General features: G+C 36.7%; 1 protein-coding gene across 1 annotated transcript in view; it reads left to right on the top strand.

Moving 5' to 3' along the window:
* The window catches only part of ANOS1 (anosmin 1), a 210802-nt gene that overhangs the window by 97176 nt on the left and 94301 nt on the right, over window positions 1-19325 (top strand). The window contains 2 exon segments of the mRNA XM_053706453.1: window positions 12744-12806; window positions 17773-17995. Coding sequence (XP_053562428.1) covers window positions 12744-12806; window positions 17773-17995 — 286 coding nt within the window.

Raw genomic sequence — 19325 nt, 5'->3', positions numbered from 1 at the left:
GAAGCCTTGTTGCATATAATGTTCTGAATAAAACAATAGAATGTTGTTATTGTTTGAAATTAGTTGGCAAAGCTTATAGACGACGGCAGTCTGATAATACAGGATATATCCCTTTTCATTATGGTGAATTGCTTCAAAATGATGGACAATTCATCTTCAAATCCGGTGTTGTTTTTTTTTAAACAATGCTGTTATCTTAACTTATTGGTGGTCCAAGAATCAATCTAGTTTATTGACAATCTAGATTCCAAATTGAGGAGTGTACTCAGTGACACATGAAAACCAAACATAAAGAGTATATTGGTACAAAAACGGATTGACTTAATTTTAAATTATCTTAGAAGTGCTGACATATTAATTTACTTTTAATAATAATCTTTAATTTAAAAAATAGACAAGAAACTGAGTCATCAGAAAAGTGTGGATGATATCTCACAGTGTCCTAAAATGTAAAATACTATAGTATAAAAATATTATTGAATATTTTTTTTTTAATTAACTAACCCTGTGTGTATGAATCCAGTGCCCTAATTTTCTTCTATGTTCAACATTTGTTTTGTACTACCCATATTTAGCATGCTATAGACCCTCAAGGGTATATTCCATGCTATGAAGCAAATAAAAGCCAAGTTTTCTGCTCAGCTGAACAAAAAAATGTGACTTTATTGTTTTCTGTAAATAATGCTAAAACAGATGTCTAGTGAAATGTATGTACATATTGTAATAACTAAAAGTCACTGGGCACACATATCATCATTATATTTGTTTCCCAGCCATGCAAGATGAGTAATTATCTAGGCATGGACACATATGCTTTTCTGTATAAGGTTATGTAGCAAATGTATTTCTAGCTGTCAGATTCTCAACATAGTGATAAAGGTTGCAATGTAAGTAACACAGTCATCACATTTTCTTGTTCAGCAAAATATTAAGACCATGATACTAAAAATTGTTTCTCAGTTCTCTAACCTTGTACTTGGTATCAGTGACGCTTCATTATACAAACTGAATACCTTTTAAAAATTTCAATGGGTTTTTCAGATACCTTGTTAACCTTTAAACAACATTGCAGTCATATCTACATCCATCATGTGAAAAGCTATTGATCCAAAAGTTTATCATGAGTGGTGCTTCTTGATGACAGATGAACTGGTGACGTTTGTAGTGCGTTATGGTGTTGACAGAGCAAGCATTCTAGAAGAGGCATATTTGCATGCTGTTTTCAAGTTTAGTTTATTATGTTACTAGGTTTTAGATGATATAATCCTACAGTATGTCTCCATTCATATATTTTAATAGCTTTATTTATTATTACTCTGTCTGGACATAGTGTAGAAGGATTTGCAATTGGCTAGTGCCTGTTAGATGTTTAGTTATTCTTTATTGAGTTGTGCTGTTTGGCTATGTAAATGTTTCTGTAAGTTATATTTATATATAAAAGGGTTTGGGGGTAGCATATGTAAATGCAAAGACCTGTAATGCTTTTAAAACCTATATGATAAATTATGATTTGGATGTTTGTCTAAGAATGGTAATATATTGTTGACTCTCATTCAACCAAAAATAAATCATTAAATGAAAACCTAATTTATTACTGAGGTTGACAAGTTAGTGAACTATTGAAAAAATCAGATGTTACTAAGATATTACCAATAAAAGCGTGTTGAAATCAACAACTGATAATGCATAACGGAGTAACATTTATGTATACAGAAACAGCAACACATACAAAATTTTAACAATAAAAATAGTTAAAGATACATTAAACACCTATTGTTTTTATGTAATAATTGTGTTTATCCCAAAAGTCTTTAACAAGTTTTACAAAATTCTGCAAATTGCTTAAATCAGGTATTTGATTTGCAGAATTTTGAAAAGCTAGGTTACAGAATTTGCTTTTTGGTCTTCACTAGGGAGAGATAAAGGGGCTGAATTATCATTGTCCGCCGGACATTGATAATTGCCGACAGCATACCCTGTCGGCATTTATTATTGCATAAGCATTTCTCAGGCGACGTCAATCAACCCGATCATATCTGATTGGGCTGATTACTGTCCAACGCCTCAGAGGTGACTGGCGAGTTAAAGAGCAGAAGTCTTAAGACTACCGCTTCTTAACTCCTGGCGAAGGCTCGCATGGAAACAGCTGCATTCAGCTCCATTCGGGCCTTGATAAATTGGTCCCAAAATATGTTTAATGTATGTTTAATACTTTTAATGCCTTTTTGACAGCTATTCATACCTTACAGAATTAGATTTGTTTACTTTTGTCTTATTTTCATTGTTGTAAGGGTACATAAATATAGTTTTACATTATAATGCTTTTTCTAATTAAAACATTTCAGTATTCACTTAGCTGAGACATTATGTCGCACTTTTGAATTGAACAGCCATTTTGTTTTGGCTTTTTTACATTTTTTTTCCTCAGCAAATTTAAAATGTCTTTATATTTTAGCTTGTTGTTATAAGATCAATTATTCTTATTTGTTTAGGAATAATTTTTAAATATTTATTAGCATTGGTGAATTCAAAAGTATCGATTGATAGGACAAGCAAAAATGTGTACAAACAGTGATCACATACAGTGAGTCAGTCAGTGTGCTAGAATCAGAATGATGTGTTTCACAAATAAATATGTCTGTCTTTTGATTAGTGTTATAAATTGCAGCTTGGGGGTTCTCACATTCTGTTGTGTTTTTGCAGCTGTTCGGTTTGGACTTAACAAATATCTTCATTACACTTTTCCGCAAAAGCAGCATTACTTTTCAAATAGGCTTTTTACGGAAGGGAAATGGTCTATAAATTAAGAGGTCTTTAAGCAGTAATTTTAACTGAGGAGGATTAAGTTATGATTTTTTTATGCTTCTCTTTTACCGCAGTTGTAAAAACTGACAACATATACATTAAAATATACCAACTCTTCTCAGGATTTATGCTTGATTTTTTAGCATAGGAATCTAACTCTCACATGTGGTCATAACCTTGACTGTGTATATTTTTTTTTATAAGGAATGATTGCTTCAACACTAAATAAATATATATATATACACAATTTTCTCAACACCGTGCACTCACTACCAATATTAATATTAATCACCCAGGTGCTTCTTCAAAGTAAATTATTTACAATCTTTTGGTAGGAAATCACTTGAAGGACTTAAATTGCACTTTATGATAAATCCATAAATACTATATATATATATATATGTGTGTGTATGTGTGTGTGTGTGTGTGTGTGTGTAATTAGTAGCTTATTGTGCTTATTGGAGAACAAAAAAGCCAAACATAATTAAATTATTGTTAGGTGGGGCTAGAAGCATAAAAAGATCCAGAGAGAAAGAGCGGCCTCTAGTACCAGAACTAGAACCATTGAAAATGGTTGAAAAAATAAATGCTGACCTGTGATTAGATGGTGGAATGTCTAGATATGACATTTTCAATTAGAACCCCCCCCCCCCCTCTATTGTATCAGGAAGCAAAAAAATCCCAAAACAATAGCCTTGAATTCTTATTGTAGATATATATTTAAAAAGCAGAACATCCCTTTTTAAAATCAGGCATAATGTGTTCCCTAATGTGCTATGTGTTCCTTGCAAACAATGAGATAATTGTATAAAAAATATTGATAATTATATAGATAATTATATAGCCAATTAGTTACCAGGGAGTTAGCTTTGTTTTTGCTTATTAATGGGACTTAAAGGGACAAGAAAACCCAAAAATGTTCTTTCATGATTTAGAAAGAGCATGCAATTTTTAACAACTTTCTAATTTACTTCTATTATCTAATTTGCTTCATTCTCTTGATATACTTTGCTGACTGGTTGCTGCACATAGATGCCTCGTGTGATTGGCTCACAAATGTGCATTGTTATTTCTTCAACAAAGGATAGCTAAATAATTAAGCAAATTAGATAATAGAAGTAAATTGGAATGTTGTTTAAAATGGTATTCTCTACTTGAATCATGAAAGAAAATTTTTGGGTTTAGTGTCCCTTTAATGTTTTCTATGTTGCTTCTGTATAAGGGTATTTTACTACAGTTTAATTATTTTTAATTTAAAATTTTAATTTTAAAATTTATTTTTAAATCAATGTTTTTTTTCTAAAATACGCTGTCAACCAATATAGGTGTGGGTGTTTTCTTTTTCTGTCAATTAGGTTGATTACAAACTCTAAATGAACAGCTTTAACTTTTTTTCTGCGCTCTGGCATATGCATAATAGTTATAATAGGTCATTTAAGAGTACAAATATACACAGGAGATATATGAGGCTGAAGTAGACAAGGGGGAAATGAGGCCAAAAGGTGAAAGAGATAAGGGGCACAATGCAACACGTTTTGGAAAAGACAGAGGAAGAGTGAAAAACAAACATAAAAATTCATAGGACAGGTAGAGAGTGAAAAAGAGGTTGAGAGGGAAATAAATAGTGATGTACAAACAAGGATAAGTAATAGACAAAGATATGACTAATAAAATGAGAAGATGGCAGAGAGGTGAATGATAAGACGACCGGCAGAAATCAAGAGTAAAATGGAGAGAGAAAGGCTGAATGAGAGAAGGGGAAACGAGGTAAAAAGCAGTAAATAAGACATAGAAAGTGATGGGTCAAAATGTATTTTTAAGGTTTATAAAAATAGATTAATAATCTAATATAAAATTGTTTATAAAAAATAAAATTGACAACAGTTGATGAATTGATGGCCTGCTGGCAACATGCCCACTCACTATGTAGAACAAAACATATTTGTATTCCTGTGTAAAAACAAAAGACATAAACAATACACCATATTTGATATTAATTGTTTTTATGCCTCTGGTATCTTACGATCCATCCATACTTTTTTATCCCCTCGTTATTCAAAACATAAATGGACAGTAAAGTCAAAATTAAAGGAATAGGAAATTAAACTAGCATGATTCATGTAATTTTAAGACACTTTCAAATTCACTTCTATTTTCAAATGTGCTTTGTTCTTAGTATTCCTTGTTGAAAAAGAATACGTTCATATCCTACTAGTGGGAGCTAGCTGCTGATTGGTGCCTGCACACATTTGTCTTTTGTGATCCACTAGATGTGTTCAGTTAGCTGCTAATGTTCCTTCAGCAAAGGATAACGACAATTAAGCATATTTGACAATAGAAGTAAATTGGAAAGTTGATTCAAAATGTATTTTCTATCTAAGGGCTCTTCAAACTTTTTTCCAAGGACCAGTGCCACTATATCACATACCTTTGTGACCCAATTTATATGCTTGGTCTGAACATTTTTGAATTATTATACAAGTTAGCTGCAATTTTTGGCAAAGTGACTAAAATATATGCAATTATATTCCTGTAGTCAAACTTTTAGAATGTTGTAAAATGTAATAACACACTCTCATACAACACACACACACCACATACTCTCATACAACACACACACACTCTCATACAGCACACACAATCATACAACACACACTTTTATACAGCACACATACTCATGCAACACACAACACACACTCTCATACAACACACACACCACACACTCTCATACAACACATACACACTCTCATACAGCACACACAATCATACAACACACACCACCCACTTTTATACAGCACACATACTCATACAACACACAACACACACTCTCATACAACACACACACCACACACTCTCATACAACACACACACACCACACACACTCATACAGCACACACACCACACACTCTCATACAGCACACACACACCACACACACTCATACAACACACACACACACACACACCACACACTTTCATACAACACACACACACTCATACAACACACACACACCACACACTCTCATACAGCATACACACACCACACACACTCATACAACACACACTCTCATACAACACACACACCACACACTCTCATACAATACACACACACCACACACTTTCATACAACACACACCACATACCACACACACCACACACTCTCATACAACACACACACACCACACACTCTCATACAACACACACCACACACACTCATACAACACACACACCATACACACTCTCATACAACACACACACATCACACAAACTTTCAAACAACACACACCACACACTCTCATACAACACACACACACCACAAACTCTCATATAACACACACACACCACACTCTTATATAATACCCACACACCACACACTCTTATATAACACACACACACCACACAAACTTTCATACAACACATACACTCTCCTACAACACACACAAGTCGCGACCCAGTAAACATGGTGTTGCGACCCAGTAATGGGCCCGACCCATGGTTTGAAGAACCCTGTTCTATCTGAATCACAAAAGAAAAAGGTGGGGTTTCCTGTCCCTTTAAACTTTAAATTTCCTTCTTTCTCTTGCAATCCTTTTATTGATAAACAAACCTAGGTAGGTTCAGGAGCAGCAATGCAACATTAGAAGCTAGTTGCTGATTGGTGGCTGCATATATTTACCTCTTGTCATTGTTCAAATTATGTGCTCAGCTATCTCCCAGTAGTGCACTGCTGCTTCTTGAACAAAGGATACCATGATAATTAAGCAAATTTGATAAAAATTGAAAGTTTTTTTTTAAATTGCATGCTCTATCTGAATTATGTCCCTTTAATATAATAAAACTATAAATGTATTTTTGAAATCTCTTTCAATTTTCCATGTATATATACAGGTCTATTATATTTGTGCAACTCTATTAATATGTTATAACAAACTGTCAAGGACTTATTTTTATTTTAAATTATTCTATCCTAATCTTAATAGGTGAAAACTGTCACAATGTTTTATCTTGCTGTGTCAGTTTCAACGTTCTGCTGTCTAAAGGAAGCCATAACATACACATCATTTGTTTTAGCTGTACATTTGCTGGCTAAAAATATCTGAGACCTGGCTCTGAGTCAAAATCAACCAATCAATTAACAAGTACTAAGCTTTCAGATAGTATCAGGAGTTTTTCTAGTTTGCACAAGTGTGTCCTGAAAATAACCCTGTTTACCTTTATAATTTAATTAAAACATGGATATTCTATAACAAACTGTAAGATTTTCAAGAAGATATAAAAAACCCATAAAATGTTAGCAATTGCGTAAGTCATTATGGATTAAGACATAGCTCATAGACTTAAAGTATGCAATGTGATATTGATCCAACAATGTTCCTTTAATATACACTGAAATAATTTGCCTATCCCATTTCATTATACAGTTTTTAGAAGAAATTACATTTTGATTATTTGCTTGCGGTTACTTTAACTGATTCTGAAATGATCTGGCTTATTACAGCCTCTTTTTACAACAGAGCACACAGGCACAATTAGATATGAATTCAGCTGTATTACTTGTAATATCTATTGAAACATCTAGGTTGAAGGCTTGAATCCATGCAGGATACAAATCCAGGTAGCTAAAGGACATCCCATTCAAAATTGAACATTGACTCAGACAGAACATGCAGGTTTAAAGTGCCATAAAATATTTTGAGTTAAGTGCATATTATAAAATGGTAAACTGAGGTAAAACAGTGTGTGAAAAGAAAGTGTAAAAGAAAAGCTTTTTATTTGTATTTTTATAAAATTGCAACAAAAAAACCTGCAAAATTACTTACACTTATTTGTTGCCCAGTGTAGCCTGCTCCACCCCCTTATCAGTGTCCTACTCCAAACTTTGTGGTATCATGTATCAAAGTGTGCACGTGAGGATGATTACTTATGCAAGTAAGGGGGGAAAATGAGGGACAGTAGGTACTGCTATTGTTTGTAACCAAGAGGCTTGCTTGTTTCCCATGCTTTGTGAAAGCTTCAGCATTATACTGTGCACTGCTTTAGTCAGGTGTCATGTGACTCTGCCCCCTACCATGCATGTGCACGAGTGCATTCTGCTGAAGCTGTGGCCTGGATAGCACCTTCCATATATGGAAATGCCCAGGGCGTAGCTTGCTGCAAGCAAAACTATGCCTTAATTAAAGGGGTTAATAGGGGTTAAAACAGAAACCATTTTGCAGGTAAGCTTTGGCTGCATTATATATTTAGAAACTTAGTTCATACTGTTTTAGACATGTACTTCTACTATCACGTACACTTTGTTCTCTTGGTATCATTTGTAGAAAGGTACTCTCAGGAGCAGTAAGGTACTACTAAAAGTTAGCTGGTGATTGGTGGCTACAAATGTATGCCTCTTGCTATTGGTGTACCAGATGTATTCAGCTAGGTCCCTGTAGTGCATTGCTGCTCTGGAGCTGACTTGAACTATGTGTTTAAACCCTTTACATAAGTTAAACACATAGTCATATGCAAGCAACCGTGTAATAATACAAATCATCAAATTTGCTTTGTTCTCTTGGTATTCTTAGTTGAAAGCTAAACCTAGGTAGGCTCATATGCTAACTTCTAAGCCTATGAATGCATATTATCATATATATATATATATATATATATATATATATATATATATATCAAGAATCCCTCCACCCGGGTGTGTCGTAAGCGACCGGCTAGCATCGCTCAAAAGAGCAATGGAACTGGGAGCTACACGTAGCCACTATGACCCTGGGTTGTACCCCAAGCATGTAGCACTACCTTATGGAATCAGATAAGATTTTTAAAGTCTGGGGTGGTATTTAATCCGCCTGGATGTATGGTTCCCAATTTAAAGATCCACTGGGCTTCACGTTTAAGCAATGTCTTGCTCCTATCCCCTCCCCGATCCAATGGGGGTATGTGGTCAATGAGGATATAACGTATGGAAGAAACGGCGTGACCTTGCTTGGCACAATGGCGTGCAACAGGCTGTTCAGAGTCTCCCTGTTTAAGTGCAGATCGTATTGCATGCCTGTGGTTTGCCATTCATTCACGTAACGTGCCTGTAGTTTTGCCCACGTAAAAACATGAACATGGGCAGAAGAGGAGGTACACTACGTGTGTAGTGGTACACGTAATGGAGTGTTTAATCACGTATCTCCGATTAGTGTGTGGGTGATGAAAGGTTTTGGTACTGACCAGACCATTACACGTTGTGCAGCCTAAGCATCTATATGATCCTTTGATATTTATTTTGGCCCCTGTGGTGTAGCTGGATTTCTGATCAGTGCGCATTAGGAGGTCCTTAAGGTTGGTACCCCTCTTAAAACCCACCATAGGTTGTAGCTGCCGAGTGAATGTTAATTTAGGATCAGACATCATTATGGGCCAGTGCTGATGTAAGATACGTCCCGTGTTCTTGGTGGTTGGAGTGAATGTAGTTGACATAATTAATCTATTGCTCGTATCTCTCTTTGATGTGGGCTTGATCAATTCGTCTTGAGTGAGTGAAGATGCTGTGATCATATTTTCTTGAATAATAGAGGATTTATACCCCCTCTCGCGGAATCTTTCTCCCACTCCTGCCAGTTGGGAGACCCCAGTCTGCATCTCTGAATTGTTTCTCATAGTTCTCACAAACTGAGATTTGACTATGCCCTTTAAGAGGGCAGGGGGATGACAACTGTCAGCACTCAGAATAGAATTACGATCGGTTTGTTTATGATATAGGGTAGTGCCCAATTGGTGTACCTTTTTAAAGACCGTCAGGTCCAGGAAGATAATAGACTGTGTATCAACCGTCATCTTAAATTTAACATTGCTAGTGGCCATGTTGTATTTTTCAAACTAAGTTTGTAGTTCCTCCATGGTCCCCCGCCACACCATTAAGATGTCGTCAATAGCCGAATTGGTAGTATGCCACAGATACAAATTTTCAAATTGGGACATGTATAGGTTGGCGTATGCGGGGGCCATGGAGGAACCCATGGCTGTACCAGCCGTTTGTAAATAAAACTTACTTTCAAATCTAAAGTAATTTTTATACAAACAAAATTCTATCAAGGAGAGAAAGAATTCAACCGGTGGACCCTCATAAAGAGGGTTATTGGTGATATGTTCCTCAATTGCTTTGAGACCCTCAGTGTGGGGGATAATGGTGTACAGACTGTTGACGTCCAAACAGACCAATAGGTAATCAGGTTGGACGTCAACAGTCCGTATCTTCCGAATAAAATCACCTGTGTCCATGATATATGACCTTACCTCCCTAACAACAGGTTGTAGTAAGATATCCACCAGTTGCGCTACCGGTTGTGTCAAGGAATCCCTTGCCGACACAATGGGCCGGCCTGGTGGATGATCCAGAGTTTTGTGTATCTTAGGGATGGAATATAGGATAGGTATTTTAGGGTATGAGGTAGAGCAAAAGTCGCGGATATGTTCGGACAGCCAGCCCTGTTCAAAACCCATCTGGATCAGCGCATCCAGTTGTGTTTTAAACCTTGTGGTGGGGTCATTAGGTAATACAGAGTAAGTATGTGTATCTGTCAATTGAGTCAGAATGTCAGTGCGGTAATCCTCATAGTTAAGTATCACTATAGCCCCGCCCTTATCGGCGGGCCTGATGACTATAGACGGGTTATCCTGGAGGGTCTTTATCGCCTGTCGTTCTTCCCTAGACATATTGTGTGTCCAAAGGGATTGATGTCTAGCTGTTTCAAGGTCTTGAGTGACAAGTCTGATAAAGATTTTAGTGCTTGGGCTGCTATTGGTCAGTTCAAAAGAGCTGGGGATTTTACATTTAAGTTCTACCTGTGTCTTAATTGAACTAGATGTGGAGTTTTGAAAAAATTCCCTGATCTTAAGTGATTTGTTCAATTTATACAGGTCCAGTTTTAAATCAAACTCAGAAAGGGCTGTGCTAGGCACTAAAGATGGGCCCCGGTTTAAGACTTGGCGTTCACTATCAGAGAGACTATGTGTACTTAAATTAATTACTATGTCCTCTGTCGTGGGCGTCTTGGCGGTCGATGTCTTATGCCCCGCCCGCCTAATATGGGGTCTATTGTGCCGCCCCCACCCCGGGAGCGGGTAGTTACCCCTAAAAAATGATGGTTAGGTGTGGAGTGTTCCCTGGATGCATGTGCAGAGAATTGGTTTAGAGGTCTGTATGATCCAGGTGGAGTCAGAGAAGTATTAGCGGGGTTTCTGTCAGTGTCCGAGGACTCTCCCCCACTAGTGTCCACTGTATCAAAGTGGACCAGTCTATTTCTCTGTCTCCTCCTGGTTCTTGTGTCAGGTGTGGTAGTTAGCCATTTATAGACTTTTCCTTGTTTATAGTCCTGATTTACTGTTTCCAACTTCCTGTTTTTAAAGGTTATTAAATATGTCTGGTATTTGTCTATTTGTGATTTAATTTTAGATAACCAGTTTTCTTGTGTGTCACTAGTGAGTGTAGCCTGGTATGTGTTTTCAAAAGTCTGTATTTCGACTTTAACTCTGCCTAGGATTGAAGTGACTTCCTCTATAACAAGTAAAATTAAGTCTAAGGAGCACTTGTTCAGAATAAAGCACCACTTTTTTCTGAACTCTGGAGTTTCTCGCCCAATGGTGGGTACATTATGGACCGTAAAACCTCGGGGTACCATAATGTACCCACCATTGGGCGAGAAAATCCAGAGTTCAGAAAAAAGTAATATATATATATACAGGATGAAGGAAGGCACTCACTGGTCTTTTCATCAAATCTTTATTATCAAGCGTGACATTCTGGGGACACACTCCCCTACCTCAGACAAAAGATATATATATATATATATATATATATATATATATATATATATATATATATATATATATAAATGAACATACAGCATGCAAAAGAACATATGGGAAAAACATATATTGCTATGGCTATATTCTGTATGGGCAGTGTTTGTATTTGTGGCATTTTAATTTCTGAAACAATAGCAATATCAATATTCTTACTTTTTAGCACATTGCTGGTATCTCATACATGGAAACCATTTACCATATGCTGATATGTTCACAAAATGTGTTTTTTTTTTTTACTTTTCTGACACATATGTATAATAGGTAACGATAAATTAGTATTTACATTGTACCACTGTCATTTAACCATGTAACAAAGGTACACAATTAAAAGATTATTTTACATCCATATGTGCATGTTTTTACCAGCTAATGGATTACATAAACACATAGATAATCCTAATCAGGAGATGCTAAAGGTAACATGTTTTTTAGTTTAGGGAAACAGGTGCTAATGTTCAAATGTAATGTTGACAGAGCTACTTGGCCTTCTGCTCTTCCTGAAATTCAATGCATACACTATTTGAATAGGACATAGTATACATGGATAACATTGTTCTGTAGGATATTAATTATTTTTGCATGTATTCATGTGTTTGGCAACCAATGTAAAACATTCCAATGAAAAAATAAGGCATGTTGTAGACTTATTGTGATAGGGATCAATCTGTAGTTTTTAAATTACTGTTTCTTTTTATCTTTTTAGAAAATGTTTACAATGATCATATCATATAACAATATATACAAAACATAAATCTTATAGTGGTTACTGAAAAAGAAGTGATTTGTGATTTATGTATATGTTCTGTTCGAGAAGTGTTTTTAAAGTATATAGAAAAACATTCAGTTTACCATTCTTACAAAAGAGGAGATAGTTGCAGCTGGAAGTTTTGATCCGCAGTATAAAAAATAATGTGCTATATTATATTCCAGGTGCAATTCCTTTTGAACGAAAATGTAATCTATCCCACTGTTCCTTTTGCTGATTTATAGTTCTTGTTTTTGCGAATGTGTTTAATGTGAATCAACTACAAGGAAAAAAACATGCTTTAGGAATGACAGCCATTTTATTAAGCATTTGTTCCATCTTTCAACAGTGCTTGGAACCCTGCAAAGAAACATGGGATTTGAGAAAGAATAACTGCCAAAATCTCTGTGAGGTATGTCAAATTTGTTTTGGCCACGATCTGTTTTTCAAGAATGTGGGCATGAAAAATATACCAGAAAGACTATACAAAAATGTTGTTTGTCCATAATATGTGCCCTCTTAATCTCCTTATTCTCTTGTATTATATGTCAACAACAACCTTCTTTAACAGACATTTTTACAGTTATGGCTTCACAATTAAGATAGTTTCTATCAGTGCTGTTTTATTTATATTAATGTTTTATAATTCATATGGCAGTCTATGCTAAGTTCTTTGATATTTTCTGTTTTTATCTACTTAAGAGAATATCCACATTCATGTGATTGACCCCTATACTAGGCACTTACGTTCCGCTTAAATAAACGCATGACACAAGAAGGTGGGGTTATAAAGGCCGCAGCTTGCTTTATTGAAAACCATATATAATATATCCATAACATTACCAAATAATCAGTTAAACATTTCCATAAAAACCCCAGGGTGCTTGCCCATCCACACTGTGTGCCGATCCTACCACTAAGAAGGGCATGCCCCCTTGTATAAAATTCTCCCCTGTCAATCAAACAGGAGGTACCAACAATCCACTCTGATCAAAACCACCACAAAATAGGCAAGCCCCCCCCCCCCCCCCCCCAGCTGCGACATACAGATCAAACCAAATAGAAAAAAGGGGAGGGTGGGATCTTCTTGCAATTCGATGCTCCCGGTCCCTACCCCTGATCAGCACTAAATTGTTGAGAAAACAATTCCTGAAAGCAGCCACAGCAGGACAGGTAAGAGCCATCTGCCTTACAACAGGCCCCGCCATTCAGCTGTGTACAGGAAAGCAGAAGCTTCTCCTTGCACGTTCTGATCCTGAAATGCCACACTTCCAGATTTCCAGAAGGGAATATTCAAAACTCTACTATTGAACTTTTGAACCTCTGGGAAAATTGGTACCACCATTTGTTAAACAGGAAGACAATTGCCAGGGAATAATTGCCAGAAAACGCTAATACAATTTGCTAAAGTACTTAAACAGACAAAAATAATGCCCACACGACAGTGCCCAACTTGCCCTCCCTAACCTGCCCCTTACTCTCACCCCGCCTGCTCCCTGTACCCAAACCGAACTGGATCCCCCCACACTGACTAACTGCAGGCCTCAGAGAGAAAAACACTGGGCTGCTCTGACTAGAACCCCTGGCCTACCCCCATTAAACCGCCACCTATAGCCTTCCAGCTCCCCTGTCACTATGGCCCTAACCTAACCAACCTCAACTGAACCCAGCCACGTCCTCTCCTCCTGAAACTATTGCCAAGCTCTTGCCTCCCTACCTACCGATCATCCATATAACTCGGCCCGTGTCAATGGGCCCTTGCCCCGCCCGCTCCATGCCTGATTACTGCCAGAAAGCAGAAAACTCCTCGGGCCAGGCTTGCCCGCTACAGCTCCAGAAGGTGCCAGGGAAGACACGTGATAGCACCCACACACTCCCCTCTACTTGCCACACCACCCACCTGCCTCTGAGAGCCGTGTGCACCAGGTCCCGCCTCTCAGGCCACACATGTATCCCCACATCAGCCGTTACGCTCAAACTATCTGGGCCGACAGGCTCCAGCTATGTACTCTCCCTGTCAAGGTCCTGTACCTCCTGCAAACTTAAAGCTTGCCATCTGCTCCGGACACCACCTCCGCTGCCAGCAGCCCTCCTGCTGTCTCCAGCCAGTCCCATGTGACCGCTTCACAGTAGCGGTCCTACCTCTGACCTACCTCTTGGCAGACAGCTTACAACCTCTAAGCCAACCACCATGATGCTGTTCCTGCAAAGCCACCACAAAGACAGGTATGAGCCCTTTACTTTGCTACTGATCCTGGAAATAAGCCATGTGAGGAGAAGCCGGAGCTTCTCCTTGCACGTCCTGGTCGCAATTCAATGCTCCCGGTCCTACCCCTGATCAGCACTAACTTACAGAGAAAACAATTCCTGAAAGCAGCCACAGCAGGACAGGTAAGAGCCACCTGCCGTACAGGTCCCGCCATTCAGCTGTGCACAGGAAAGCAGCAGCTTCTCCTTGCACGTTCTGATCCTGAAATGCCACACTTCCGCTACATTCCACCACCTACCCTCATGAGGCCCAACCTACTGACCCCCATATGACCCCTCCACTTGGCCTCTATGGGGGTCACAGAAGCCTTTCCTCAATGTTTTCCTTTATGGTTCCTCTTTCTGCTTAAAGGGACACTAAACACAATTTTTTTCTTTCATGATTCAGATAGAAAATGCAATTTTAGGCAACTTTCTAATTTACTAATATTATCAAATTTTCTTCGTTCTCTTGCAATCTTTATTTAAAAAACAGGAATATGATGCATAGGAGCCGGCCCACTTTTGTTTGAGAACCTGGGTTATGCTTGCTTATTGGTGGGTAAATGTAAGCCTCCAATAAGAAAGCGCTATCCATGGTGCTGGACCTAAAATGGGCTGGCTGCTAAGATTTAAATTCCTGCTTTGAAAATAAAGATAGCAAGAGAACGAAGAAAAATTGATAATAGGAGTAAATTAGAAAGCTTAAAATGTCATACTCTATCTGAATCATGAAAGAAAAAATGTGGGTTCAGTGTCCCTTTAATAAACATATAGAATTTATTAATAATATTTAAACTAATAAACCCTGTTGAGCAATTAACATAACTATATATATATATGTATATTAGAATAAATTATACACCATGTGAACTATATTATACTGTGTATACTACAATAGTTAAAGGGGCAGTAAACCTAAAAAATAATGTAATATAATTCTGTACATAGTGCAGAATTATATTACATTATCTTAGCGCTAAGTGCTCTACTGAGCGGGTCTGGCTTTTTGTCTAAGCACATCTGGGCAGTTGTCTAGTCACAGCCCGGCCTGATTGCGCCATTACACTCAATGTAGCTCGCTCCTGCTCTCGAGCTACATTGCGTGTAATGGCGTGATCGGGTCGGGCTGTGACTAGACAGTTGCCCAGATGCGCTTAGACAATAAGCCAGACCTGCTCAGTAGAGCACTGTGCGGCGGGGTCTGAAAACTTATTTTTTTTAATAAAATATACCTGCAATACTTTAAAGTCTTAAGTTAGCGCTATGTGCAGAATTATATTACATTATTTTTTAGGTTTACTGCCCCTTTAATAAAAATTCAATTCTTTAATCTTTAGTGTATTTATATTGAAACTATATTTCAGGTTATTTTTTTACAATATATTTTATTCTGTGATTATTTTGAATGGTTCCATATGTTTGTGACACCTTTCTTTCTAAACGAAAGAAAAAAAGAAAAAAACATAATATGAAGTGTTAACCCAAATGAATATCAAAGTTTTGTTAACCTGAAAATAATGTGTAGCAGTTTTTCTCTCTCCCTGTTAAAAAAAGTTGTAATTTGCAGCTGTAGACTAAGCACTTCTGTTTAGATCTTTAGCATCCTTCTTTGATTAGTGATTTAGTAATTGAGGTTAAATTTAGAACTTCAAAGAGTAGTAATGAACAGCAGCACACTGAGTGGCACAGTCAAAAAATGAGCTGCAAAATAGGACAAGGAAGAGAAGGCCCCAGGGCAGGGTAGGCCTCAAGGGACAATAAACTTATTTAATTAACTAGCTGCAAATTTGCTATGTGTTAAATTGGAAAACTTTCCTTTTCTCCATCAATGAGAGATTGTTATGCACAGCCATTTCTATGTGCAATACTATTATAAAATAGCTTTGTAGTTTACTGGATGTAAAGCCTACTGTTAACTGATTTGAACATCCTAGTTAAAACTTTTTTGACAGTTGTGTCTTGTTTTTGGCTTTCAGTTCCATTATTAATTAAGGGTAGTGACTCCCAACAACCTTATTTAAGAAATCCTAGCAGATTATCATTTAAATTTGTGTATCCTGAAATGCATTTAATAGGCCAGTTACATGGTTGACATGTACTCAAAAATAGTGCTAAAAAGTGAAAAAAATAGTGCCCTGTTAGTTATGGTTAAATTCTGGGTGGAGATGTTAGGGTCACTTATTTAAGTGAATAACATATTCAGTTAATTTAAACAATAAAGTAAATAATTATTCTACTGTAACTTCATGTTTTTAATTGATATCTTAAAACATGTAAGTAACAGAGCAATACAATATCTATCTATCTATCTATCTATCTATCTATCTATCTATCTATCTATCTATCTATCTATCTATCTATCTATCTATATATATATATATATATATATATATATATATATATAAATCTGTTGAAAATAGGGTCTTGATTGCCAGCAGGATTATCTAAAATTGCAATCATGACATTAACCATCTAGAATTTTTTTTATTAAAAACTGAGACTGCCATACCAAATTTATAGACATATTATTTATGGTTCTAAAAAATATTTGTATTTATCAAGTTTATTTGAGTGTGGATTTTTAATATAAACAACATTTAAAGGGACAGTCAACCATAGAATTGTTATTGTTTTAAAAGATAGATAATCCCTTTATTACTCATTCCCCAGTTTTGCATAACCAACACAGTTATATTAATGTACTTTATACCTCTGTGATTACCTTGTGTCTAGGAACCTTCTTCCAGCCCCCTGATCACATGACTGTGACTGTTTATTATCTATTGTCTTAAATTTAGCATTGCTTTGTGCTAGATCTTAAATAACTTTCTGTGCCTGAACACAGTGTTATCTATATGGCGCACGTGTACTTTCTGTCTCTTTGTGTTGAAAAGAGATTTAAAAAGCATGTGATAAGAGGCAGCCCTCAAAGGCTTAGAAATTAGCATATGAGCCTACCTATGTTTAGTTTAAACTTTATAAAAATATTTATTTTTTATATATATACTGCATATTTATTTTTATATATTTTTTTTACCTCATCTAATTTTTTTATTTTTCATTGTATGAGGTTCAATAAGTTTGTCACAAATAATGATTATTTGTATTCTACTATTTTTCTGTTCCAGCCACTTTTTCCCAAGAAGCACTATGAATGTTTAACCAGCTGCGAGTTTCTCAAATCTGTCTTGTCAGTGAAGCAAGGAGACTGTCCAGCTCCCGAGAAAGCCAGTGGCTTTGCAGCTGCTTGCGTTGAAAGCTGCGATGCTGATAATGAATGCTCTGGGGTGAAAAAGTGTTGTTCAAATGGATGTGGACATACATGCCAAGTACCTAAAAACTTGTATAAAGGTAAACAAATGCAGTGCAACTTTAAAAAATAAATAAATGCATAATTCATGACATGATTTTTTTTACAGGTGCACCTGCAAAAATTCAGAAATAAGAACTATTATGTGTTTTGTGTGTGTATATATATATATATATATATATATATATATATATATATATATATATATATATATATATACATACATACACACACATCTAAAGCGCCCCCACATGCTCCCAGTTCACATATGTGAACCTATAGATACAGCCTAAAACTTTATAGAACTGTTGTTTTTTTTTTACAAAACATTCCAGACAGTATTTGTCCATTGTGATGAGATTCCAGTCAGAACAGTATTTTTTTAAATATAATTTATACAAGAAAAGTCCAGATTGTCTAGACTGGGGCTTCATTTAGAAAACTTTGCTGACCAAGACTGCAATGTGCACAATAAACCAAGGGTCAGTTGTTTTTTTAAAGTGTGTTTTTCCTGTGCAACAGCCCTGGCATTTTGCATTTTAGCAATAATATTCATACCTATGGTATTTTATATGAAAGACTGTTCTTTGACTGTACAATCTGTAATTTTCATTTTGACAGCTGATACATGCCCACCATGCACTCAGCGTGCTTTGTAATAGCGCACAAATAGCATGCACTCAGTGCGCTCTTTAATAGCGCTCAAATAGTCACTCACTGTCACTCTCCATGAAAGAACCAACCCCCACACACTTACTCTCAGGCCGCTCTGTCTACATTCACTGGAGAAACAGACCGGACCAGCCAGTGTGGCGGCCATCTTTGTTTAGGGCAAAGTTATTATCTACTATGTGAGTGAGGACAGAGCCGCAGAGGTGTGCAGAAAAGGCATATGGAGAGACAGGCGCCCCTTTATGGAAGGCGCCTGTAGGCACATGCCTATTCTGCCTAATGGTAAATCTGACCCTTATTGTGCTCCTTTCTCTTGATATACCAATGTAGCTTCAGGGGCAGCAATTCACTACTGGGAGCTAGCTTCTGATTGATGGCTGCAGATATTTTCCTTGTGTCATGCTCAGCTAGCTCACAGTAGTGCATTGCTGCTCCTTCAATAAAGGATACAAAGAGACTGAAGCAAATGTACTAATATAAGTAAATTGGGAAGTTGTTTAGCATTGTATGCACTATCTCAATCTTGAAAGAAAAATGTTATGTTTAATTTCCGTTTAAGCAAATGTAAATCTTTGGTGTATATAGATGCCCATGCCTAAAAATAATCAGTTGACATTTTGCTTTGCAGTAGGAATGGTGAGGTGGTTAGGACAAATACTATAAGAGAATTCAAGAATGCCTGGGATATGTCATAAATGA

This window comes from Bombina bombina, chromosome 3 (assembly GCF_027579735.1).
Source record: "Bombina bombina isolate aBomBom1 chromosome 3, aBomBom1.pri, whole genome shotgun sequence".
Lineage (NCBI taxonomy): Eukaryota > Metazoa > Chordata > Amphibia > Anura > Bombinatoridae > Bombina > Bombina bombina.
This window is presented reverse-complemented; position numbering and strand designations above follow the sequence as displayed.